The sequence below is a fragment of the Oryctolagus cuniculus genome, chromosome 1 (assembly GCF_051225735.1).
Source record: "Oryctolagus cuniculus isolate XC-2025 breed Fujian yellow rabbit chromosome 1, ASM5122573v1, whole genome shotgun sequence".
Classification (NCBI taxonomy): domain Eukaryota; kingdom Metazoa; phylum Chordata; class Mammalia; order Lagomorpha; family Leporidae; genus Oryctolagus; species Oryctolagus cuniculus.
In genome coordinates, this window is record NC_142867.1 from 136513330 (window position 1) to 136538068 (window position 24739).

The 24739-nt window shown below is 43.0% G+C and overlaps 1 protein-coding gene across 25 annotated transcripts in view; it reads right to left on the minus strand.

Annotated features, from left to right (window-relative positions):
• AGTPBP1 (ATP/GTP binding carboxypeptidase 1) overlaps positions 1–24739 on the minus strand; it is a 182910-nt gene that overhangs the window by 69981 nt on the left and 88190 nt on the right. For 22 of the 25 annotated variants that reach the window (XR_016222756.1, XM_070049197.2, XM_070049205.2 and 19 more), the window contains 3 exons: positions 18530–18627; positions 17090–17206; positions 8720–9423 (listed from right to left, as the gene is read on the minus strand). Coding sequence is in view for 24 of the 25 variants with exons in the window: in XM_070049197.2 (XP_069905298.1) it covers positions 8720–9423; positions 17090–17206; positions 18530–18627 (919 nt within the window). In the remaining variant the exon portion in view is untranslated. Of the gene's footprint in view, positions 1–8719; positions 9424–17089; positions 17207–18529; positions 18628–22170; positions 22227–24739 lie in introns of all 25 variants that reach the window. The other 3 variants (XM_089315708.1, XM_089315702.1, XM_089315703.1) reach the window with 1 other exon arrangement.

The window sequence follows — 24739 nt, forward strand, 5'->3', positions numbered from 1 at the left end:
ATCCCGCCACCAAGCCGCCCACAGGACCCACAATCTTCCCCAGCGCGGCTAGTGCTGTGGTGTAGCAGGTAAAGGCACCGCCTGCAGTGCCAGCATCCCTTATGGGCGCCGGTTTAAGTCCCGGCTGCTCCACTTCCGATTCAGCTCTCTGCTGTGGCCTGGGAAAGCGGTAGAAGATGGCCCAAGATGGGCCCCTGCACCCGCGTGGGAGACCCAGAAGAAGCTCCTGGCTCCAGGCTTCAGATTGGCGCAGCTCCAACCGTTGCAGCCAACTGGGTAGTAAACCAGCAGATGGAAGACTGACTTTCTCTCTCTCTCTCTCTCTCCCTCTCCATCTCCCTCTCCTATCTCTAACTCTAACTTTCAAATAAAATAAATAAATCTTTCAAAAAAAATTGTCCCCTTCAATATTGAAGTCCACAAAGATAACAATCACCAGACAGAACTAAACCATAGCTGAATCCCAAAGCCAAATGCCTGGAACTCCAGGTAGACTGGCCCAAGACCCTGCTAGAGCAAAGCTACCTCTCCAGTGTTAACTTGTTCTTAAAGAGGAAGCCCACTGTGTGCACTCACTGAAATCACAAGTTTGCTAGTTTCAGCTGGAGACAGGGGAAGCCGATCAGAACTGTGGTTTCTAGATTCATCGAAAACAGAGTAAGAAAAAAAGTCTGTCAAAATGGTGAAAATAGGCCGGCGCCGCGGCTCACTAGGCTGATCCTCCGCCTAGCGGCGCTGGCACACCGGGTTCTAGTCCCGGTCGGGGCGCCGGATTCTGTCCCGGTTGCCCTTCTTCCAGGCCAGCCCTCTGCTGTGGCCAGGGAGTGCAGTGGAGGATGGCCCAGGTGCTTGGGCCCTGCACCCCATGGGAGACCAGGAAAAGCACCTGGCTCCTGGCTCCTGCCATCGGATCAGCGCGGTGCGCCGGCCGCAGCGCGCTGGCCGCGGCGGCCATTGGAGGGTGAACCAACGGCAAAAGGAAGACCTTTCTCTCTGTCTCTCTCTCTCACTGTCCACTCTGCCTGTTAAAAAAAAAAAAAAAAAAATGGTGAAAATAAAATCTCAGGAACACACTAAATCCTGAAAGTCTCCTTCACTTTGGACAAACGTGAAACTAGTCTCTTGCACAAAAGTACTTCCCTGTGGTTAAGAGATACTGTACTCCCACAGAGTTTAGAAATGTGCCTAACATCATGGTGTCATCTTAAATTCAAAATAAGCCAAGAACCTATTCTAATTGAAGAATTAAAAATTATTAGGAAAACACTAAGAAGTGTGATAAACAAATGAAAAAGAACACTGAAAAAATACAGTACAATGATAAAATTCTTAATCTACTAAACAGTTAAGCATAATATACTTTTAATTTTATTCTCCAGATGACGGATAAAGTAATTGGGCCCCTGCAATCCTTATAGGAGACCTCAGTTGAGTTCCTGGGTCCTGACTTTGACTGTTGCATGCATTTGGGGTCTAAAGCAGCAAATGGGGGGCCAGCGCCATGGCTCACTTGGTTAATCCTCTGCCTGCAGCGCCGGCATCTCATATGGGAGCTGGGTTCTTGTCCCAGTTGCTCCTCTTCCAGTATGGCTCTCTGCTGTGGCTCAGGAAGGCAGTGGAAAATGGCCCAAGTGCTTGGGCCCTGCACCCGCATTGGAGACCAGGAAGAAGCACCTGGTTCCTGGCTTCGGATTGGCACAGCACCGGCAGTAGCGGCCAACTGGGGAGTGAACCAATGGAAGGAAGACCTTTCTCTCTGTCTCTTTCACTGACTATAACTCTACCTGTCAAATAAAAAAAATAAAATAAAGCAGCAAATGGAAGATCTCCTTGTGGTTCTCTGTTTCTGTCTCTCTGTCAATGTCTCTGTGTATGCAATTGTCTCATCTTTCAAATAAAATGAAAATAAAATTTTGAATTAAAAAAATTTATTCTCCACAAAATAATTCATTACTAACAAACCAGTCTATCAGGAAAAAAAGACTTAGTGTCAAAGAATTAAGCTGTAAATTCTTGATTTAGGTTCAATGTCATAACTTTAAAATACCAAATTCTTTCTAGAGAAACAAACTTTTTTTTGTAAAGATTTATTTATTAATTTTAAAGTCAGGGTTATAGAGTAAAAGAAAAGAGACAAAGAGAAAGAGAGATTTTCCAGCCACTGGTTCACTCCCCAGATGGCCAACAGCCCCGGCTAGCCCGGGCTAGCCCAGGCAGAAGTTTATACACAAAAATCAAATATGGCATAAAGTAGAAAATGAAAAAAAGTTTCATTTTCAACACAATCTGTATCTGCCTTTTGTTACTTTCCTTTCAGATGCTATTTTTGGAAACTGCACACTTAAATTACTTTCTGTCTTTGGAATACAAAGCCTAGAATGCCATAAACAAGCACCCTGCTTATTTCATTTAATAGTCCATCGTAAGAGCTCCTTCATTAGTGCAGACAGCTTTTCGGTTTTCAACCATGGCATAGTCATCATAAAATGGATACGCAATAATTTGTGACTAGTCTCTGATTGATGGGCATTTGAGCTGTATCTAATCTCAAAATAACGCTGCAATAAAAACCTGGCACACCATTTCATACATAGGTGGGGTGTGTGTGTGTAGTTGTATGTGACTTAGGAGATCAATGTACCCCATAAGTTCCCGGATGTGAGGTCAAGTGTGAGGAAATCTGTACTACTGACTTTGATAGTCCCTGAGAGACTGTCCTCCAAGGGATTACCATGAACACTATCGCCCTGAATGTATTAGGAAGGTGTGTTTGTTCCCACAGCCTCATCCATAGAATGTGCTGTTAAACTCCTAGTTGCTAGGTGGGAAATGGTATCTCTGTACATTTTATTTTGCATTCCTTTTATTTCGTATGAAGTTGGACACATTTTGTGGTTAAGAGTCACTGAATTTCCTTTTCACTTTATTTAGATGAATGCATTTTCAGCAATACCTTCAATGCCCCTGAATACAGGCAGTATGTATTAAATTATAATTTTAATACATATATAAAATGTAATCTTTTGAGACATGAGGAAATAATAGAAAATCAAAAATGCTAATTCCAGTTAATCTTTCTTCTTTCTTTTTCTCATGTTTTAATTTTATGCAATATGAAGAAAAGGAAAAATGCATAAAAATCCTAAACAGTTTAAAATGAGTTGAGTTTGATTTTCAAATCTAACTTAAACCAACAATAAGAGTTTACATCATCAATATGATTACAACAAAAATTTTTTAAATCTTAGCATATTATCTATAAGATCTGAATGTTATAGTAGACTTCTTCCCTTCTAGATTAGGTGGTTTGTTCTTTCCAAAATTTTTAAAAATGTATTTACTTGAGAAACTAGGAAAGAGACAGAAAGAGACCTCCCATGCAGCGGTTCACTTCCCAGATGACCACAGTAGGCAGGCATGGGCCAAGCATAAGGTGGGAACCAGGAACCCAACCCAGGTCTCCCACATGGGTAGCAGAAACCCAGTTACTTGGGCCATCATCACTGCGTCCGAGGGTCTGCATTAGCAGGAGCCTGGAGTAAAGAGCTGGGGCCAGGTATGGAACATCGGTACTCCACCCCCGGTACAGAAGTTTTAACTGCTAGGCTACATGCAGCTAAGTCTCAGCAGAGATTTTTCAATGCAGTGTTACTCATTTTGTACTGAACTTTCTTTTAAAAAGATTAGTGACTGCACACAAGAAAGAGAACCACCCAGCAGAAAATCAAATAGCAAAAAGACATTTTACTGAATAATTTTAAGGAGTATTAAGCTTCCTTTCTCTGAAAGCACTAAAACACTAAATCCGCATTCATTTACCACGCCATTGGGACTAAAATGAAACCAGCAAGTACTTCACAAAATGTTCATCATTGTTTTATTAAAAAAAAAAATAGAGGCTCTAGAAGACTATGCACGTAAACAAACTATAGTCAACATCTCCATGTATTCCAAAAATAAGCCATTAATCAGTGCTTTAGAAATACCTATGATCTGGCCCATATCTGAATCATAAGGACTACCTAGCTTCAAGGGTCAGCATATTTTTTCCTGTGGGGGACCAGGCAGGAAATACTTTAGGCTTTTCGGGCCATATGGACTGTCACAACTATTCAACTCTGCCACTCTAGGAGGAACACAGCCACAGACAACATATTTCAAAGTAAGCACGTATTTACCTTGTGGATACTTACGTGGATTTCATATAATTTGCATGATAATTTTCTCTAAATCATTTTAAACAGTTAAATATGTAAAAAAAAAAAAAAAAGCTAAGATTTTATTTTATAGAAAGCCAGAGTGACAGAATGAGGGATGGAGGGAGGCAAAGGGACCGGTTCACTCCCCAAATGTCCGCAACAGCTAGGGCTGGGCCAGGCCAAAGTCAGGGGCCTGGAACTCCATGCGCGTCTCCCACTTGCATGGCAGGGGCCCAAGCACAGGGTCATCCTCCCCTGCCTTCCCAGGTGCACTAGCAGGGAGCGAGACTGGAAACCGAACAGCCAGGACTCAAACCGGAGCTGAAATGGGGTGTCCAAGATCAGGAGCAGCTTAACTCACGGGGCTACAACGCCAGTCCCCGTGAACAAATATTTTAGGTTTGGAAGCAGAAGGGCCGCAAATGACTATCAAACTTGTCAGATGATGATCAGTAAGTAAGAAATGAATTTAAAAACCACAGAGGAAGAGCTGTGAAATAAAACGAGGTTTGAAATGACACTTGGTTGTACTACGTGTGACACGCTATTATTTTCTCTTTAAATATTGGTTACTAAAGAGTATCAGTTAAATTTGAAAAACACTAATCTAATTCTCTGCTTTTAGTTGAGCGAATTGGTATCTGGAGAAAATGAAGTTATTTGCTCCCACTCACACAGAGTCTGTGGGAGAGCCAAGTCTAGGAGTTGCTGTTGGAGAGTCTCCTTGCTGCCAAGTTGTCTCAGCGTACCACACGGCCCACCTCGCTCAGCAAGTCTACTCCAACTGTCCAAGTACTGCTGCTCTACACATCTGTTCTCCCAATCGTGAACGAGTGTTACTTAAAGGAGTATGCAATTCTGAAGACTTCCTGCCCATTATTCAAAAATAATGGGTAAAAAAGTGAAAGACAAGAGGAGGTTTTAAGATATACACCTCTGAGCATCAAGACCATGCTGCTCATGGCCGGAGCTGTGGCGCAGTGGGTAAAGCCACCGCCTGCAGTACAGGCATCCTATATGGGCGCCAGTTCAAGTCCTAGCTCTCTGCTGTGGCTGGGAGGACAGTAGAAGATGACCCAAGTCCTTGGACCCATGCAACCGCGTGGGAGACCCGGAGAAGCTCTGGGTTCCTGGCTTCAGATCAGCACAGCTCCGACCACTGTGGCCATCCAGGAAGTAAACCAGAAGATGGAAGACCTCTCTCTCTGCCTTTGCCTCTCTCTAACTCTGCCTTTCAAATAAATAAATAAAATTTAAAATAAAAAAGTTCATACTCCTCATATGTAAACTAAGGAGGGGAAAGGCATAACCCTGTTGCATACTGTACAATTTATAAACATTTCTAAATAAAAATATTTTTATAGTAGCTATAGCTAAGTTAACATTATTGAGGAAAGTTCTACATATCTAAATAATTTCAACTGAATCTTATTGCTTCGTTGAACTATGAAGCTTCATCCCCCATCAACCTAATCACTCTCAGGCACAAAGGTCCATACTGAAATATGGCTAGATTTATCCTCATATCAAACATCTGTTTCCTGTGGAAATTCTGGCAAATATGACATGAGAACGCACAAGTACGATAAAAGGTATTCTGTGCAATACAGTGTATAAAATCGTCAAAGTTGGTTATAGTCACCACTTCACAAAATAGATGATGAGAAACTAACAGAAAAAGGCTTTCAGGTGCTTCAGAAATAACTTATTTCTTCACCTACAAGTCAGATGGCAAAATAATATTTTCATCAAGGTTATGAAAATCAAGAGGGAAGTCTACAAGAAAAGAAATGCTTCAAACTTATGGAGAAACACAAATCCCTCAATGTTAAAATGTATTCTGGGAGGATGGCACAAGTGCTTGGGCCCTGCGCCCGCATGGGAGACCAGGAGAAGCACCTGGCTCCTGGCTTCGGATCGGCGCAGCACGCTGGCTGTAGCAGCCATTTGGGGGTGAATCAACGGAAGGAAGACCTTTCTCTCTCTCTCTCTCTCACTAACTCTGCCTGTCAAAAAAAAAAAAAAAAAGTATTCTGGGGCCAAATTCTGTTTTTTCTCTCTGCAAACTTTCTAAGAACAAGCACAGGCCAGCAGGTGATTTCTGACTGTGTTTTTGCTGCCTTGAGCTTCCTCTCTGTTATACTTTAACTTGCACATCAGCACATCCTTCTTCAAAACACACACGCCAACTCCTTCCTCACAGTGTTCATCTCACAGTGTCAAAGTCTTCTTAAAGATTCAGTTTGGCTAGCAGACAAGCTTGGTGGTTCATGACACTGTACACACGCAGCTAAACAACAGTCAGTCACTTCCGGAAACGTCCCACAGGCGGCCCAATGTGAGGGAAGAGCTGGACTCTGATCTGTGGAACAGACCTTGCAGGGGAACTCTAACAGCTGTGTTTCAGAGACAAGGTGAGGAAAGAGCTGCTGAAGGGGACAGTAATCCTCAGTCTCTGTAAACTCCTCAGCCATCAGGACAAGCCCCAAGCAGAGGACGGAGGAAGTGCAGCGTGGGCCACATGGGAAACACAGGTCAGGCAAGGACAAACAAAGCCCATCAGGAGCACCTGCTCAGAGGAGCACGCTCACAGGTCTGCGGGAGGGGCTCCTCCTCCGCAGAAGGACACCTGAGGGCTCACAGTGGTCTGCCAGCTACTGCAGGCCAGCACACACTTCCCCACAGTAAGGCTACATCAGCAAAACACCAAGTTTCCTTCCATGTCGATGACTGTATCACCCAAACAGGGTTGGCCCTGGTTATCCAATGTGGAGCAAGGAATCTTCTAGAAGCTCTTATGTCCCTTATTAACATAATTTACATAAATTAGCATAGTATTAAGAGAGTTGGTTGATGAAGGCTTTCAGAACATGAGATCCATGATGGGAAACAAAAAGGACTGGACTCTCAGTGGTTAAAATTAAGGCTGGGCTGGCACCTCAGCTCACTAGGCTATTCCTCCACCTGCGGTGCCAGCACCCGGGGTTCTAGTCCCAGTCGGGGTGCCAGATTCTGTCCCGGTTGCTCCTCCTCCAGTTCAGCTCTCTGCTGTGGCCCGGGGAAGGCAGTGGAGGATGGCCCAAGTGCTTGGGCCCTGCACCTCATGGGAGACCAGGCGAAGCACCTGGCTCCTGGCTTTGGATCAGTGCAAAGCCGGCCATAGCACGGCAGCCAGTGGCCACTTGGAGAGTGAACCAGCAGAAAGAGGACCTTTCTCTCTGTCTCTCTCTCTCTCACTGTCTAACTCTGCCTGTCAAAAAAAAAAAAAAAAAAAAAATTAAGGCTGAAAGGCTGGTGCCGCAGCTCACTAGGCTAATCCTCCGCCTGCAGTGCCAGCACCCCGGGTTCTAGTCCCGGTCGGGGCGTTGGTTCTGTCCCGGTTGCTCCTCTTCCAGGCCAGCTCTCTGCAGTGGCCCGGGAATGCAGTGGAGGATGGCCCAAGTGCTTGGGCCCTGAACCCGCTTGGGAGACCAGGAGGAAGCGCCTGGCTCCTGGCTTCGGATCAGCACAGCGTGTCGGCCGCGGTGGCCACTGGAGGGGTGAACCAATGGCAGGAAGACCTTTCTCTCTGTCTCTCTCTCTCACTGTCTAACTCTGCCTGTCACACACACACACAAAAAAGGCTGAAAACCAAAGACTCATAAAAAAGTCCCATCACTGTCCCACAGTCCTCTCCGTTCTAACCCTAGGCTGGTAAGGCTAGAAAGAGGAGAGGACACCTTCGGTTTGAGGCAATGTAATAAGGAAATTTAGCTGCTTTCAGGGTTTAAAGAACACTTATAATTCAGGAAGTGCCTTCTGTAGACAAGATGGCACCCCTGCATTGTCTATTTCCACCTAAAATTCCGGATCTGTGGCAGGTATTTGACCTAACAGTAAAGACACCAGTAGACACACTCACTTCCCATACAGGAGTGGCTGGCTTCAAGCACCAGCGCCACTCCTGGTTCCAGCTTCCCACGAATACAGACCCTGGGAGGCACAGGTCACGGCTGAATTAGTTGAGTCCTGCCACCAAGGAAGGAAACCCAGACTGAATTCCAGGCCCCCAGCTCCAACCTGGCCCAGCCCTGGCAGTCACAGGCATTCAGGAAATGAACCAGTTGATGGGGGCTCTGCCTCCCTGACTCTGTCTCTCAAATAAAAACATAATTTAAATTTTGTCCAATTTTACAAGAAAACAGTACTGTCCATATTCTTTCCTTTATAGCCTATTTTAAAAATCACATACCTAAATCAAGTTCAAATGATTTACCAAGGTAATATTTACTCAAAGATCATTAAATAATCCACTTTTATACTTTTAAGATTCAGTCTAAACAGAAAATGTCTAAATTGTTAAATGGCCATGTTTACTATTCTGGCTTCATTTGAATAAACAAGGAACTTAGAAAATAAATTCCACCCACAAGGACAGTTTGAACACAATGCAAAATTTTCAAAGCAGGATGCAAAATCATAGTACCTTTAATTTAGAGCAATTTCACCTTATTTAGAAGGGGAAGAAACCTGCAACTCACCTTTGTACACCATAAGGCCTTTCCAAAATTGGCTCTTTGAAGGGCGGTGGAATGTGACCAAAATAATCAGGATAAGCCACCTCTGAATATTCTGGGACAGACTTTGTATTTTTCACAATCTCGATATAGAGGTCTGAGTCATGGAGTGTTGGCCCGTCCGGCAATTCAACGGACGCCTGTTCCACGGAGGAGTTAGACTCGGTGTCCTCATCGTCTTCGGTTTCAACTCCCGCACAGCACAGCTTCCCGAACTGAACTGTTCTTCCCTCGAAGAGGACATTGCCACAGGTGGCCACGTGCGGACAGACTTTCGTGCACGTGAGGACAGTGAGCGGGAGGTTGTAGTCCTTCTTCACCCCTGGGGCTGCTGGGGAAGGCATATTCTGCAAGGTAATCCTGTCCAAGGCCTTCACGATGTCATTGTTCAAGCCATGGGTTGAGGAAACAGTTCTGCTCTCATCACCGAGAGGCGGCTGTAGCGTCCGGCCACTGTCTTTTGTATCTTCTTTTGCAACATCCATCGAGGCGGGTTTCCTATCACCTTCCTCTCCTCTAGGTGACACATTCTCCTGCACAGCAGCTCCTCTTCTCGAACTGCCTGAACTCCCGGACGCCTCCTCTCCAGCCGTAGGAACAACAATAGGACCTCGTACCTTTCCCTCAAACACAAAAGGCTTTGGTTCTCTGGAGATTAAATCATAGCCCTTAAAAAAAAAAAAAAGTTCAATCTTTTAACTGCAAATATTAAAATATATTAGCAAAACTAAGGTCATATTCATTTTATATGCTGCTTCAGAAATCTAACATTTGAAATCTTTACAGATAGACAAGACAGAGTATCTTTTCATTTCACTAATGAAAAACAAAATATTAAGCCACAATACAAATTCATAACAATTTTCTTTTCATGTACAAAATAATGCTTATATACCACAGAAACAAGGGAACTTTTTGAAAAGCAGAAAAATATTTATGGAGTATCTGCCTTGTGCCAAGCACTGATCAGACACCTAGACACATCAGTTTAAACAACAATATGAAATTCTTTCTTCTAAAAACGACATTTGTCATAGCTATGGAGGAGGTAAGATCATCAATACAACAAGAGACAAATATTATATAAATGCATCTTACTGAACATTCCAGAGGTGAAGTGTCACAGGAAACAAAAAATTAAAAAGGTGGAGGGAGAAGGTGAGAATGCCAGGGAAGAGGAGGCGAGTGGCATTTCTGAACTTCTGATGCCCCCTGTTTAGGGAGCCTCCCTGGACAGAGGAGATACAAGCAAAGACTTCAGGAGAGGGCGCCACACACGTGGACAGCACTCCAGGAAGAGATAACTACCAGCACACGAGCGCTAGCATAGGAGAATGCTGAAGAAATTAAAGGTTGACAAAGCATATTTTTAAACCACCTAAAAGTAATCAAAATTCAATGCCTAATGTGTATTTCTGATGCAATAAACTGAATGCAGCAAAGAAAAACAGAGATGAAAAGCTTGTAGAAGAGGTTAGCAAACATGGAAGAGAGTAAAAAGTTCTAAATTCAATGCAAATTGCAAAAAGAAGAGAGAACAAAGGGCATGAGAGGTAACCAAAAAAGAGATTTTCCAGTTCTGTGAAAAAACAACATACAGAAGCCAAACTCAGTGAGCATTATCAGGCATCTGCAGACCACTAGACAACAAAGTCATCTAAAGCACCATCAGAAATTGTTTCTTATAAAGTCAAAGCACACTTAACCATACATACTACTCAGTTATTTACCTGAGAGAAGAGACGGTGTATTTCCACCGAAAGTTTTATACACAAATGGTTGCATCAATTTTATTCATAAAAATACGAAACTATAAATTTTCTAATACTCAACAGCTGAATAAAGAAATTGGAATATATTCCATGGATAAAATCTCAAAAACACAGCTGAGCAAAAGAAGCCTTAGACAAGAGTAAGGATTCCATCTATAAGAAGTTCTAGGATAGGCAAAACTCTACAGTGATAGAGACCACACAAGAGACATGAAGGGAACCAAGGAGACTTCTGGGGATGATAAAAACAATCTTACCTCTTGATTGGGGTAGCAGTCACACAGTTGTACAAATGTATCAAAACAACAATTTTAAATAAATGTAATTTATTGCATTTAAATTGGACCTTAATAAAGATGATGTTTAAAAAGTAGTCAGAGAAAAAGGAAAACAACTATCAAAAATGATTATGAAATAAAGGTATTTTCAGAGAGAGAAAGAGAAGCATCATTCCTGGGGGAAATAATCACAAACAGAAACTCTAAGAAACAAGAAGAAAGGAAAATTTTAAGGTATTAAGAATGTGAATACATCTACAATGAAGATAAAAAACAAAGCAGTAATATCATAGCTTTATTTATTTATTTTTTGACAGGCAGAGTGGACAGTGAGAGAGAGAGACAGAGAGAAAGGTCTTCCTTTGCCGTTGCTTCACCCTCCAATGGCCGCCGCGGCCAGCGCGCTGCGGCCAGCGCACCGCACTGATCCGATGGCAGGAGCCAGGTGCTTCTCCTGGTCTCCCATGCGGGTGCAGGGCCCAAGCACTTGGGCCATCCTCCACTGCACTCCCGGGCCACAGCAGAGAGCTGGCCTGGAAGAGGGGCAACCGGGAAAGAATCCGGCGCCCCAACCGGGACTAGAACCCGGTGTGCCGGCGCCGCAAGGGGGAGCATTAGCCTACTGAGCCACGGCGCCGGCCAATATCATAGCTTTTCTAAGCTAGAGTTAAAATATAAACCAAAAGCATGTAAATTGATGTGGAAAGTGATTAGAGTTCTCTATTTCCTTTTTAATTATCTTTAGTGACATTTTCATTTTATTTATAAGGCAGAGTCAGAGATCTTCCCTCTTCCAGTTCACTTCCCTGGGCTGGGCCAGGTTGAAGCCAGGAGTCTGGGCCTCCTACCTAGGTGAATGGACCCAAGTACTTGAGCCATCACCTGTGGCATCCCAGGGCGCACATTAGCAGGAAGCTGGATCAGAATCGGAGGAACTAGGACTCCAACGTGGGATGGAAGTACCTCTGTGCCACACCCGCCCCTCTAAGTTACTTTACCACTAAGGGAAGGAAAGGTCCTGATGTTTCGGACTGTTGTAAACAGAAGTAGACTTCAAAATGCTTGAGGAAAATATAATTAAAAATAAGTTTATTTACTTTTTTTTAAAAGATTTACTTATTTTACTTGAAAGTCAGAGTTACACAGAGAGAAGGAGAGGCAGAGAAAGAGAGAAAGGTCTGCTATCTGCTGGTTCACTCCCCAAATGGCCACAACAGCTGGAGTTGAGCTGATCCGAAGCGAGGAGACAGGAGCTTCTTCCAGGTCACCCACGTGGGTGCAGGGGCCCAAGGGCTTGGGCCAACTTCCACTGCTTTCCCAGGCGACAGTAGAAAGCTGGATCAGAAGTAGAGCAGCCGGGACTCGAACCGGCACCCATATGAGTTGCTAGCACTGCAGGCGGTGGCTTTACCTGCTCCGCCACAGCGCCGGCCCCAAAAATAAGTTTATTTTGAAACAAAAAAAAATTTGAAATCCATGCCAACAAGAGGTCTCCAAAAAGTTCATGAAAAAAACACATAATATGAAAAAAAAAGTACAGTGATTTCAAAATTTTATACCAAAATAAAGTCATTCTTAATTCTACTTTTTCCCATAAACTCTGAGACTCCTTGTATGTTAGAATATCAAGAGTAACTAAAAATTGTGCACATATGTCTACACTCAAGCTTATGCATTCAATGATGCAGCTTATTATACATAAACTGATAAACTGTACCTCCAGAAACTTAATTAAGTTAAAAATAACAAAAATATGTAGCTTTCAAACTTGTGGTAAAACAAAAAAATTTGAACTGAATAAGGAAAACACAGGGGCTAGAGTTGTGGTACAGCATGTTAAGCCACCAACTGTAACATCATGATCTCAAATAGACACCAATTCAAGTCCCAGCTGCTCCACTTCCGGTCCAGCTCCCTGCAATGCACCTAGGAAAGCAGTGGAGAATGACCTAAGAGCTTGCGTCCCTGCCACTCTCACGGCAGTTCCAGGCTCCTGGCTTTGACCTGCCTGTTGCAGCCATTTGGGAGGTAAACCAGCAGATTGGAAGAGGTGTGTGTGTGTGTGTGTGCGCGCGCGTGCATGTGTGTGTGTCTTCCCCCTCTAATTCTGCCTTTCAAATAAATCTTTAAAAAGAAAAAAAATTGAAATGAAGGCAAAACAAATGAAAATCAAAATAAGTTCTCCTACACATAATTCTAAATGTACGAATAGTATGTAAATCATCTAAATGTTCCAGATACTTGACAAAACTCAGACTCAATTTTTTAAAAACCCAACTACATGCTTTTAAAAAACACACATCCAAAGATGTGTAAAGCAGCCAAGGATACTGCAAAGCTGAAAGTAAGACTTACCAAGACATCAGGCAAATAATTAAGGTTAATGTGACTACATTAGTATTTTTAAAAATGCTTTTTGTCTTAAAATCTTAAAAACAAAGATAATAATTTCATAATGATAAAAAGTTCAATTCCAAAGGGAGTAAAACACAATTCAATTTTATGCAGAACAAACAAGACTCAAAGTCTACAACAAAAACTGACAGAGCTACAAACACATTCACAACCACGAGAAATTCTTAACATAGTTTTCACTTTTTAACTACTTTTCACAGTAATCGATATAAGAAAAAAATCCATTAGGATAGCAAAGAACTTCCCGATATAATCAGCAATCTTGTTTAATAAATCAATGCATACACCTGTGCCTCAAAACAGCCACACAACATTTATCCAACACATAAGATTATACAACATAGAAAAGGCTGAATATATTCAAGAACAAAACAAGCCTCAAAAATTTCAAGATAATACAGAATACGTCAGGGGCCAGCACTTTGGTGCAGCAGGTTAATCCTCCACCTGCTGCACCAGCATCCCATATGGGCGCCAGTTCTACTCCCAGCTGCTCCTTTTCCAATCCAGCTCTCTGCTATGGCCTGGGAGAGCAGTGGAAGGTGGCCCAAGTCCTTGGACCCCTGCACCCACATGGGAGACCTGGAAGAAGCTCTTGGCTCCTGGCTTCAGATTGGCACAGTTCCAGCCACTGTGGCCAATTGGAGCATGAACCATTGGATGAAAAACCTCTCTCTCTCTCAGCCTCTCCTTCTCTCTCTGTGTAACTCTTTCAATTAAATAAATAAATCTTTTCAAAAAATTAAAAAGAGAGGAAAAAGAAAAAAGAATACAAAATCCATATGGTGAATGCCATCACGCTACCACAGATATATACAAAAAAACAACTGTGAAAATGCAGAATTTTGACATTTCCAATACCCTGCCATCAAGAAATAAGTGGCCGGTGCCCCGGCTCACTAGGCTAATCCTCTGCCGGCAGCACCAGCACCCAGGGTTCTAGTCCCGGTTGGGGCGGCAGATTCTGTCCCGGTTGCTCCTCTGCCAGTCCAGCTCTCTGCTGTGGCCCAGGAGGGCAATGGAGGATGTCCCAGGAGGAAGCACCTGGCTCCTGGCTTTGGATCAGCATAGCGTGCTGGTTGTAGTGGCCATTTGGGGGGTGAACCAACAGAAAAAGGAAGACTTTCCTCTCTGTCTCTCTAACTCTGCCTGTCCAAAAAAAAAAAAAAAAAAAGCAGCAAATAAAATTGTAATTGTGACTATGAATAAATAAGCATAGCTTTAAAATCAAATCACAAGGTCCTTTCATAAAGACCTTGATAATCGCATTGTGGCATAGCAGATAAAGTCGCTGCCTACTATGCCAATGTACCATATGGGCTCTGGATTGAGTCCAATTGCTCCACTGCTGATCCAGCTTTCAGCTAATGTACCTGAGAAATCAGTGGAAGATGGCCCACGTGCTTGGGCCCCTGCAACCACATGGGAGACTTGGAAGAAGCTCCTGGCTTTGGTCCTGTCTGCTGTGGCCACGGGGAGTGAACCAGCAAATAGAAGATATTCTCTCTTTCTCTCTCACTCCCTCCATCTTCCTCTCTCCCCTTTCTCTCTCTCTCTGTCTCTCTCTCTCTCTCTCTAACTCTGCCTTTCAAATAAATAAAATAAATCTTGAAAAAAAATCACTTTTGGGGCCGGCATTGTGGCAGAGTGGGTAAAGCTGCCACCTATGATGCAGGCATCCCATATGGCCACCAGTTCGAAACCTGGCTGTTCCACTTCCCATCCAGCTCCTTTCTAACTCACCTGGGAAAGCAGCAGAGGATGGCCCAAATGCTTGGGCCCCTGTACCCATGTGGGAGACCTGGAAGAATATCCTGGATCCTTGCTCAGCCTGGACCAGCCCTGGCTGTTACAGCCATTTGGGGAGTAAACCAGCAGATGGAAGATCAATCTCTCCCCCCCACCCTCTCCTTTCTCTTTCTAACTATGCCTTTCAAACAAATGTCTTTTGTAAAAACTGTAATTTGCGATACTATATACTTCTTGTATGCACAGAAACGGAGAGTAGGTGAAGTGCTCACATAATGATCAATTCCCCCCCAAATTTGTTGCCTTGATTTACCAGTATGTCTTATCTCTGTAGTTTTGGCTGGACACAAACGTGTTAAGAGTACCCAGATAACTGCTATAGGCTGAATGGAAGAAAACGATCCTATATTCTATCCCAAACACCTCTTCTGCCTTCTGCTTTTCCTTCTCCCTGACCACTTCTCTTTCTTTGAAAGGGAGAGAGGGAAAGACAGAGGACAGAGAGCTCCCATCTACTACTGCACGCTACAAATGATCAGGGCTGGGCCAGGCCAGCACCAAGAGTCATGAACTCCATCCGGTCTCCCACGTGGGCAGCAGAGGTCCATGCACTTGGGCCATCTTCCCCTGCCTTCCCAAGCACATCACCAGGAAGCTGGATCAGAAGCAGAGTAGCTGGGATGCCAGTGTTACAAGATGTGCTTTAACCCACTGCACCACAATGCCGCACGCCTTCCCCCTTTTTTTCCTCCCCCAGACAAAGTGCTTCTCCTTCAGTCCTGCCATCTTTTCTATCATCCCCGATTTCAAAGTATCTTCATATATACTTCAAGTCTACGGAGAGTACCAAGGAAGGAGTGGCAAGAGGAGGGGGGAGTTGTTCCCTCTTCTACATCTAAGGCTCAGAAGGTCCCAAAGAGAAACTCGAATAATTAGAACCTTAGAACTGTAAAATGCGAGACCCTGGCTGGTAACTGTTCCCCCTCTCCTCTCTTTTTAATTTCTCATATGCATATGAGGATATTGAAGACTTTTTCTTTAAACAGGTAGCGATTACATAATATGGAATTTGGGAAGCAAAGGGGCTTACGAAGGGCTAAACAAATCCTTGACATTATTTACTTCTAACTTTTTATTTTACCCTTTAAGTCCTGGGGAGTTTCACAGGCTTATCCAAGGGCCCACCACAAGTCAGCAACAGAGTGGGAGTAAGAACTAGATCTACTGACAGCAATCAATTCACCTGTCCTTGCTGTGTGATCCAGGGGGGTGATTACACTGATAAACAAAGGTAAGCAACGTTACTGAGAAGTCACTCCGCTGTGAGCACTGAGCATCTGTCCTGACAGCTGAAACACTGGTTGGAACACCCATATCCCATACCGGAGTACAGAGGTTTTGCACCTGCCTCCAGCTCCTGCCGATGCAGAATCGGGAAGGCAGCCGTGATAGCTCAAGTAATTGGGCTCCTGCCACCCACATACAACACCTGAATGGAGTTCTTGGCTCCCTGCTTCAGCCTGGCCCAGTCCCTGTGTGAACCAGTGGATGGAAGTTCTTGCTGTCCCCTCTCTCTCATAAATAAATAAATAAAATTTTACAGCCATTCTTTCTGTGAATCAATTTAGATTTAAAGTCTTCAAAATGTCATCTTCCCTCTCTCCCCAGCCCTCTTCATGGTTACACAGTAAACTACCAGGGAAAAAACTTAACATACATCAACTCTATTCTTAATTCAGCACATTTTAGTCCTACCTCCCCTTAAACACTAATGATACAGGAAGACTGTAACAAAATGCTGTAAACACGGTTTTGAAATGTCATTTTAAAGAACTAAGAAAAAGAATAAAAAACTGTTATCAATTAAAAGTGATGAACCAAAGTGGGAAAAAAGTTCAAAAATAGCCCATTTCTTCTCATTTTATGGATAAGCAACTTGCTGAGTTCAGAATGGTGGTATATTATTTTAACATCACTCAGAAATGCAATACTAGTTTCACTTTTTAGAAATGAACAGCAGAATAAAGATAATGATTACAGAAAAAAAGAGAAAGATTTTTTTACTAAAATCAGTGAAGACATTAAATTTCTATATTATCTATAATTATCTATATTTATACCTGAAAATCATCAACAAGCTCAGGGAAAAGGTGTTCATACATTTTTAGTTCTTCAATTGTTCGTCCTGGTTCTTGCTGGGGCTTTAGTTTGTTAATATCTGTTTCAATATCATCATTCTGAAATATAAAAAGAGCATATCACCAGTTTACAAAATACTAAAATTACAAAACACATTGTGGAGTTAAAATGCCCCAAATTACTAATTAAGCATAATTAGAGATGACCACCAAATACAGACAGCATTAATTTCAACATAAATTCAAATCTGCTTATTATTTTTGGATTGTTTTCTTATGATTGTTCTGGTCACAGTTATTCCAGTATCACAGTATAGCTGGCTCTTCAAGAGAACTACCTGTGTCAAGATTAAGACTAACATGTGTTCTCAATCCCCCTAACTGGCATTATTTTTGCTCAGTACAACTGAAGAAAACTAAACTGAAAAAACGTGTATGTATGATGGTGGTGATCAAAACAGCTAAGACTTACTCTGCACTGAAATATATGAAGCATTATGCTAAGCATTGTATTATCTAAATTAATCTACATAAGAACAATGAAGATATAGCATCATTACCTCCATGCAACTTAACAAAAAGAAGAGATACAGAGAAGCAGCTTGCTTAAAACGATACACCCTGCAGGGACAGGAGCCAGGACACTGAGGGTGACCCCAGGGCATACACTGCCAGCCAGGGGGATGCACCACCTGTGAAAACTGATGAGCATCACACTCCTACACTTCATGGCAAATAAAGCCCTTAGAAAACTGTCAGCATCCACTCTGTTTTTCAGGGGGAAAAAAAATAAACCGTGGACAACAGTCAGGAATGATTTCCATGCCCCACTAGGAAAGAAGAAGGTACATTAAAAGGAAAAGTATGTCCTTGTATAGCAGGATTCCTGTACTGAGACAAGACACCAAGGCCTTGTGACAGGAAGTAGTCTTTATTGTGGCAGCATAAGGCCCAGGTGGAATTTCCTATCCCAAAGCCTGAGCCCTGAACAAAGAAGGTTTTCCCTTAACTGTGGATTTAGCCTCTTTGTCTCCCTTACCTGCATACATCTGATTGGATGTTCTAACACTACACGGTGGCCCAATACTACAGAATGTAGTTACTGAGGATGATCTTTCCACACACATACTGAGCCGTCTGCCGTCCGACAAGGGTTAGCACCATTGCTCTGCGCTAACAGGCAGAAGCTGAAAAGCTGTGTACAAGCAGACAGGGACAGGTGGAAGCACTCACAGGCAAACAGGGAACAACCACACTTCATTCCCAGAACCAATGCCTCCCTCTTTCTTCTGACCTCGGGAAGGCTTCTCCCACGACGTCAATCATGTCAGTTAGAAATAAGTCTAATTCAAAGACAAAGGCCTCTGCCACAACTCTAGTACATAACTCATACAGGTAACTAAAGATTAGAAGTTTACTAACCTTAAAATTCTCATCTGGGTCATCTTCGTTTTCATTTTCAGTTTCAGCTTCTAAATCAATATCATCGTTGTCATCACTTTCATCTACTACGTCATCCACTGTGATACAAAACGTGCTATAAGTAGGTCAGAGGTAAGCACTCGACAACATGCACATCAAAGGGAGAACGTTATATAGAAACTAACGTAATCGCCCAAGGAAAAGCGAGTGAGATTTTGTATTAAAAGAGCTCTACAGCTAGCCTGCTGCTGAAAACCCATGAGACATGTTGGAAATGCTGTAAGATCTGTGTTCTCTGTTTTTAAGAGGCAATAATGCCTTCACTGTAACAGCCTGAAGGAAACACCCTGTTTTCTATTTATGATCAATTTCAGTGACTCAGACTTTCTCCTTTTACAATCACCGCCCACCCATTTGTTTCGATGAGGACCCTGTGCTCCAGGAGGGGCATTCTTTTCTCTAGGTTTCTTTTTAAGATGCTTCAGTCTGACCTCTGGGAACTCAAAGGTTAAAGAGGAGGAGGAAACAAGTCATGAGAATACAAAAGAGAAATAGTAATGAAGACCTACACTCCAAAACACAGGGAAACTAGGAAGGCAATAACTAATTGCAGATTGCTGGGGCCAAGGACTTGATCTCCAATCACTTCATCAAGCAGGTAATAGTCACAGAAGAGATAAGCATCACCTGAGGCTTCTACGTCACTATAAAGGTGAGTGTGACTTTTCAGAAGAAGCAATAATGGAAGCCGGCGCCGCGGCTCACTAGGCTAATCCTCCGCCTAGCGGCGCCGGCACACCGGGTTCTAGTCCCGGTCGGGGCGCCGGATTCTGTCCCGGTTGCCCCTCTTCCAGGCCAGCTCTCTGCTGTGGCCCAGGAGTGCAGTGGAGGATGGCCCAGGTGCTTGGGCCCTGCACCCGCATGGGAGACCAGGAAAAGCACCTGGCTCCTGGCTCCTGCCATCGGATCAGCGCGGTGCGCCGGCCGCAGCGCGCTGGCCGCGGCGGCCATTGGAGGGTGAACCAACGGCAAAGGAAGACCTTTCTCTCTGTCTCTCTCTCTCACTGTCCACTCTGCCTGTCAAAAAAAAAAATAAAAAATAAAAAAAAAAAAAAGAAGAAGCAATAATGGGAAAACAAGCCCATGAAAAGCTGTCTTTGGGATGCTGAGGCTGAGTTCGACTGGCAGGCACAGGTCACTCAGGAAAGTGCTGACAGGCCAAGTAGGAGCGAAAGAAAGGCCAGAATGCAGCAGGCCAAGCAGATTGGATTTTATCCTGTGCAAGATAAACGCTGAGGGTTTTCAAGAGGAGAAGGACTGAATTCAACTTGCATTTTCCAAACAGCACCCTGGCAGGAATGAGAGAGCAGGCACGTGGTGGAGGCAGACCGTAACTAAAAGAGGGAAAAATAGTAAGTGTCTGGACCAAGACGGAGTAACAAGAGTGAAGGAAGTAACAAGAATGAAGACGGGAGTAACAAGAATGAACATGATGGAAAAACTCGGGAAATGGGAGGGACAAGGTCACGGGCAGCGGGCGTGCAGGAGACAGGGAAGCAGGGCAGGACTTACAGGCTTCTCATTTAACAGTGCCTTTCGCAAAGTAAGAAATATGTTGAAAAGATACTTTTCCAAACTCTCTTACTTCTACTTCCGGTGTACTGAAGGGCAAGGATTATCGACTGTCCCAGTAGGATGCACTCTCCTCCCCTTCCTTTCAGCGACAGTGCCCTTCACTGAGTCCAGCCTCCCACACACACACATCCAGTTTTTGGCCAGGGGGGTACATGAAGTACAGTGGTGAAGAGATTCCAGGCCACAATATATCGAAACAGAAAATGACACTCTCCGTTTTCCACATGCACATAGGAGGCCACCGTAGGAGATGATGGAAAAACACCTATTGCCCTTGATGACTTAGAGGGACAGAGGTCTACAGCCAGGGATGGTCTATTTTCTCGTTGGCTATGTAAGGGGAAAAAAAAACAAACCCACACAACTTCGATCTCCTGAAGTGCAGCACATGGACTCTGGAGACAGAATATCCTAACTTAAATCCTGGCTCCCCACTTACTGACTGACCTTAATTAAGCAAGTTACCAAAGTTCTTCCTGTCTTCGTTTCTTCATCTATAAAATGGAGATATCTACACATTAAAGGGGTTAGAAAAGTGCCAGGCAAATAAAGAGTAGGAATATTAACACGTTTATCATTACTGTTGTCTGGTGACTGTGCTACTGGGTCAGCTCTGTCTCTCCTGAGACAGGCAACAAATTGTCTCCACTTCCTTTTGGAAATAGGTAGCAAAAATAGGTAGCACTGCATTACTGGGACTACTTGTGTGTATGCCCTAACAGCACCGGTCAGGGACAAACGGGGGAAAAGCTGACACTGGAGAAAGAGACAACTTAAGAAGTCTCAAGAAAAAAGAAAGGGAATGAATTGAGAAAAATCTATTCCAAGTGGGGGAAAAAAATGACTGCTAGAATAGACAAGAGGGGACAATGCATTTCAGAGTCAAAGAGAGAAAAGACAATTTTAATTTTCAGTCAAACCTTCCAAATATTTTCCGCTATGTGGTACTTTTCTTTGGGTTTAAACTCCATATGTGAAATACCATGCAGCTTAGTGAGTCTCAGACCATGTCTTCTATTCCAAAGATCTATTCTTATACTATTACCAATATTTAACAATATTATGGTTTAATCATACAATTTAAACCAGGGCATGTAAATAAGTATTCTGGTTATTAAGTTTCAAAATGTCCTTGGCTCATTCATCACAAAAATGGAAATCGAGGAAACAACTTAAACGTCTATCAGTAGGAAACTAGCTGGGTAAACTGCACTGTATCTCTACGATTTAACCTCTAAAAGGAATGAGTCAGCACTTTCTGGCAATGATTTGGAAAGTATGTTCCAGGAGGACTGCTGTGTTGTTGCTATCACTCTTGTATCTACTTCCCTTTATAGTGGACAGCCTATATAGTACGTGTGTGTGTGTTTGTGTGTGTGCCTGTGTGTATTTTTCTGTTTGCAACAGGCTGTGCATATGCAACAGTTTTGTCATTTTCTTCCAACTAGCATTTCACTGAAGTTTTATATAAGCCACGTTTTACAACTAATTCCTTGGATTTTCCATATAGACAGTAATGTATTCTACAGATATTAATACATTTATCTCACTTTTTTAATGGTTAAGGACCTTTCTTATCCCTCACTTACTGATTTTAGCTACAGTTTTCAAAATTATGTTAAACAAAAATGGTTGAGAAGGCACCCTCTAACATTTCTTTACTATTTGCCAGGTCAGTTACAGATTTAAGTTAGGTAGTACTCAGATTATTTAGAAAATAGTTCTGGTTTCCTTAAGAAATTTTATCTGGTACTATAGGACTTTCATGCAATCTCTTCATGGCATTCACTGAAGTAATAGCTTGGTTTTCTTCTCTGGATTTACTGATAATAAATTTTATTTAAATCTTAATGTTACAGTCGACTTATTTTCTCAAAAATAATTCTTACTTGTTCAAGGTGCCCTAGACATGAAAATACTTAAGTCAATTTGCTAATGTTTTAGGATTTTTGACATTTATTTTGATGACTGACATTAATCTGTAGGTGGTTTCAAGTTATTCTTACCAGGTTTTGTTTTCAACATCATTCTAGCTTCCAAACTTTGCTTTTTTTTCTATGCTCTGGAAAATAAAGCATAGGAAAATTTCTTGAAAGTTGAGAGAACTAACCTATGACGTCATTAATACTTTGGTGTCTTCATTGAAAAAATTTGACTGCAGAGTCATGTTTTTTACTATTTAATTTTAGTTAGCCAACATTGTCCTAAAATACTGTCCATTTCAATTATGTATTCAAATATATTAGGAGTTATCTTCAGCAGCCACATAGATTGATGTAATCTCTATTTATTTGCCAAGAGTTTAGAGGTATATTAAAATCACCCACTACTAATGTGTTTCTATCCATTTCTCCTTGCAATTCAAATGATTGCAGCTTAATACATTTTGACATATTCTTTAGCACAGCATCATCTATCTCATATAAAGTCATCTTTGCTGTCTTACACTGTTTTGGATCTGATTTACATTTTGTGACTAGTAACACTGTCTTCCTTGCCTGTAAGTGGAGATGACAGATGACAGATATTTGCCATTCTGTGCACATTCAAGCTTTCCACCCTAGGAGTCTCCAGTATGTATCAGCTAGATGTGTTTTGTATTTTGTTTTTTAACCCAGTCTGAGAACACTTTTTTTTTTTTTTTTAAAGATTTCTCTGAAAGGCAGAGAGGGAAAGAGAGAGAGAGGGAGAATGATCTTCCATCCATTGGTTTACTACCAAAATGTCTCCAATAGCCAGGGCTAGGACAGGCCAGAGCCAGAAGTCAGAAGTTCCATCCAGGTCTCCACCCTATGTGGCAGGGACTCAAGCATAAGCCATCATCTGGTGCCTTTGGAGGAAGCTGGACTTGAACCAGGCACTCCGATAGGGGATGTGGGTGTCACAAGCAGCAGCTTATCCTGTAGCACCTGTAGCACCCCAATGCCTGCTCCAGTCTTTGTTTTCAAAGGTATATTTATTTATCCAAAAGGCAGAGTTAGAGAGAGAGATAGAAGGAGAGATAGAGAGAAGGATCTTCCACCTGCCGGCTCACTCTCCAGGTGGCCACAACTGCCAGAGCAGGGCCAGGCTGAAGCCAGGAACCAAGAGCCTTGGCCAGGTCTCCTACGTGGGTGGCAGGGGCCACCTCCACTGCCCTTCCCAGGCCACCAGCAGGGAGCTGGCTCAGAGTAGAGCAGCTAGGACTAGAAGCGGTGCCCATATAGGATACCAGTGTCCCAGCAGGTGGCTTTACTTTCTAGACAATAGCGCCGGCTCCCCAGACTTCCTTTTAATAGGTTTCCTTCGTTACTTAGGTTTATTATTACTAAAGTGGATATGCTTGTCCTTGCTTTGTTGAGCACTTTACAGTTTTTTTTTTAACTGTAATCTTTGAAATTTCCTTCCCTTTAGCCTTCAACAAGTTTTTCCAAGGAGGAAAAAAAACCATAATTTTACACAGAAATTCAAAGTGTTCAGTCTCTGAAGCCCACCCATGCATTCCTAAGGCTCAATTACCCCATTCTAAGGATCCCTATTACTTTTCCATCTCTAAACTTTGGTTTATTTAAGTAAAAGTTCCAGTTTATGGTAACTATGTCTTATCTATCTTTCGCCAAGAATCAGTTGATATGTTTCATAGTAGTACAGCCATCTATTTAGTATTGTGTAGTCAATGTTTAATATTTTAATTAAAATTTAATTAATACAATTGCTCTTCCATGTCTTCTGCATTCTTGACATCTGACATCTTTAGCTCATCACCTGACTGGATGGCGCAATACACCACGTAATTGCGTCAGGAAGGGGCCCTGGGCAAGCACACACCTAGGAATCCACCCCCTTCACAGATCATGGCAATGAATAGGCCTCAGACTCTTGGGTCAGAGATCCTTTTCTCCAAAGCTCCATAGACGCTGCTTCACTATCTTTTGACATTTAATAATTGGAAGAGAGAAGGCCTGAGGTCAGCTCTATTCATTCAACAAATACTAAATACATTCTTACTGTGTCCACTGGACTCTAATGGATGCTACAGATAAAACGAAGACAAGACACAACAGTCCTATTCTGCAGGGGCAGGCAGTGGTTAACACTGGGTTAAAACGCCAACCCCCCATTCTGGAGTGCCTGGGTTAGAGTCCCAGCTCTGGCTTGCAGTTCTAACTTCCAACACAGCCCCTTGGAGGCACCAATGACACTTCAAGTAGCTGAGGCCCTGCCACACACAGCACACAGAAGTGACCTAGATTGAGTTCCTGGTTCCTAAAGTCGGCCTCAGTCCAGGTCCAGCTGCTGCAGGCATTTGGCAAGTGAACCACCACATCGGAGCTCTCACTCTCTGTTGATCTCATCTCTTCATTCTCTCTAACACACACAGATTCGCTTTGTCCCTGGTTCATGGCACAGACTCCTAACTCTCTTGGGGCAAGAGTGTCTTTTGTTCTAATGAGGTGACTTTTAGCCTCAGGATACAGGCTAGTGGCTAGAAAGACCAGGGGTTGGAACTTCAGCCCCATTCCTCAACATGTGAGTAAGAGAGAGGGCCTGGAGACTGAATCACTTACCAACAGTCAATGACTGGATCAATGATGC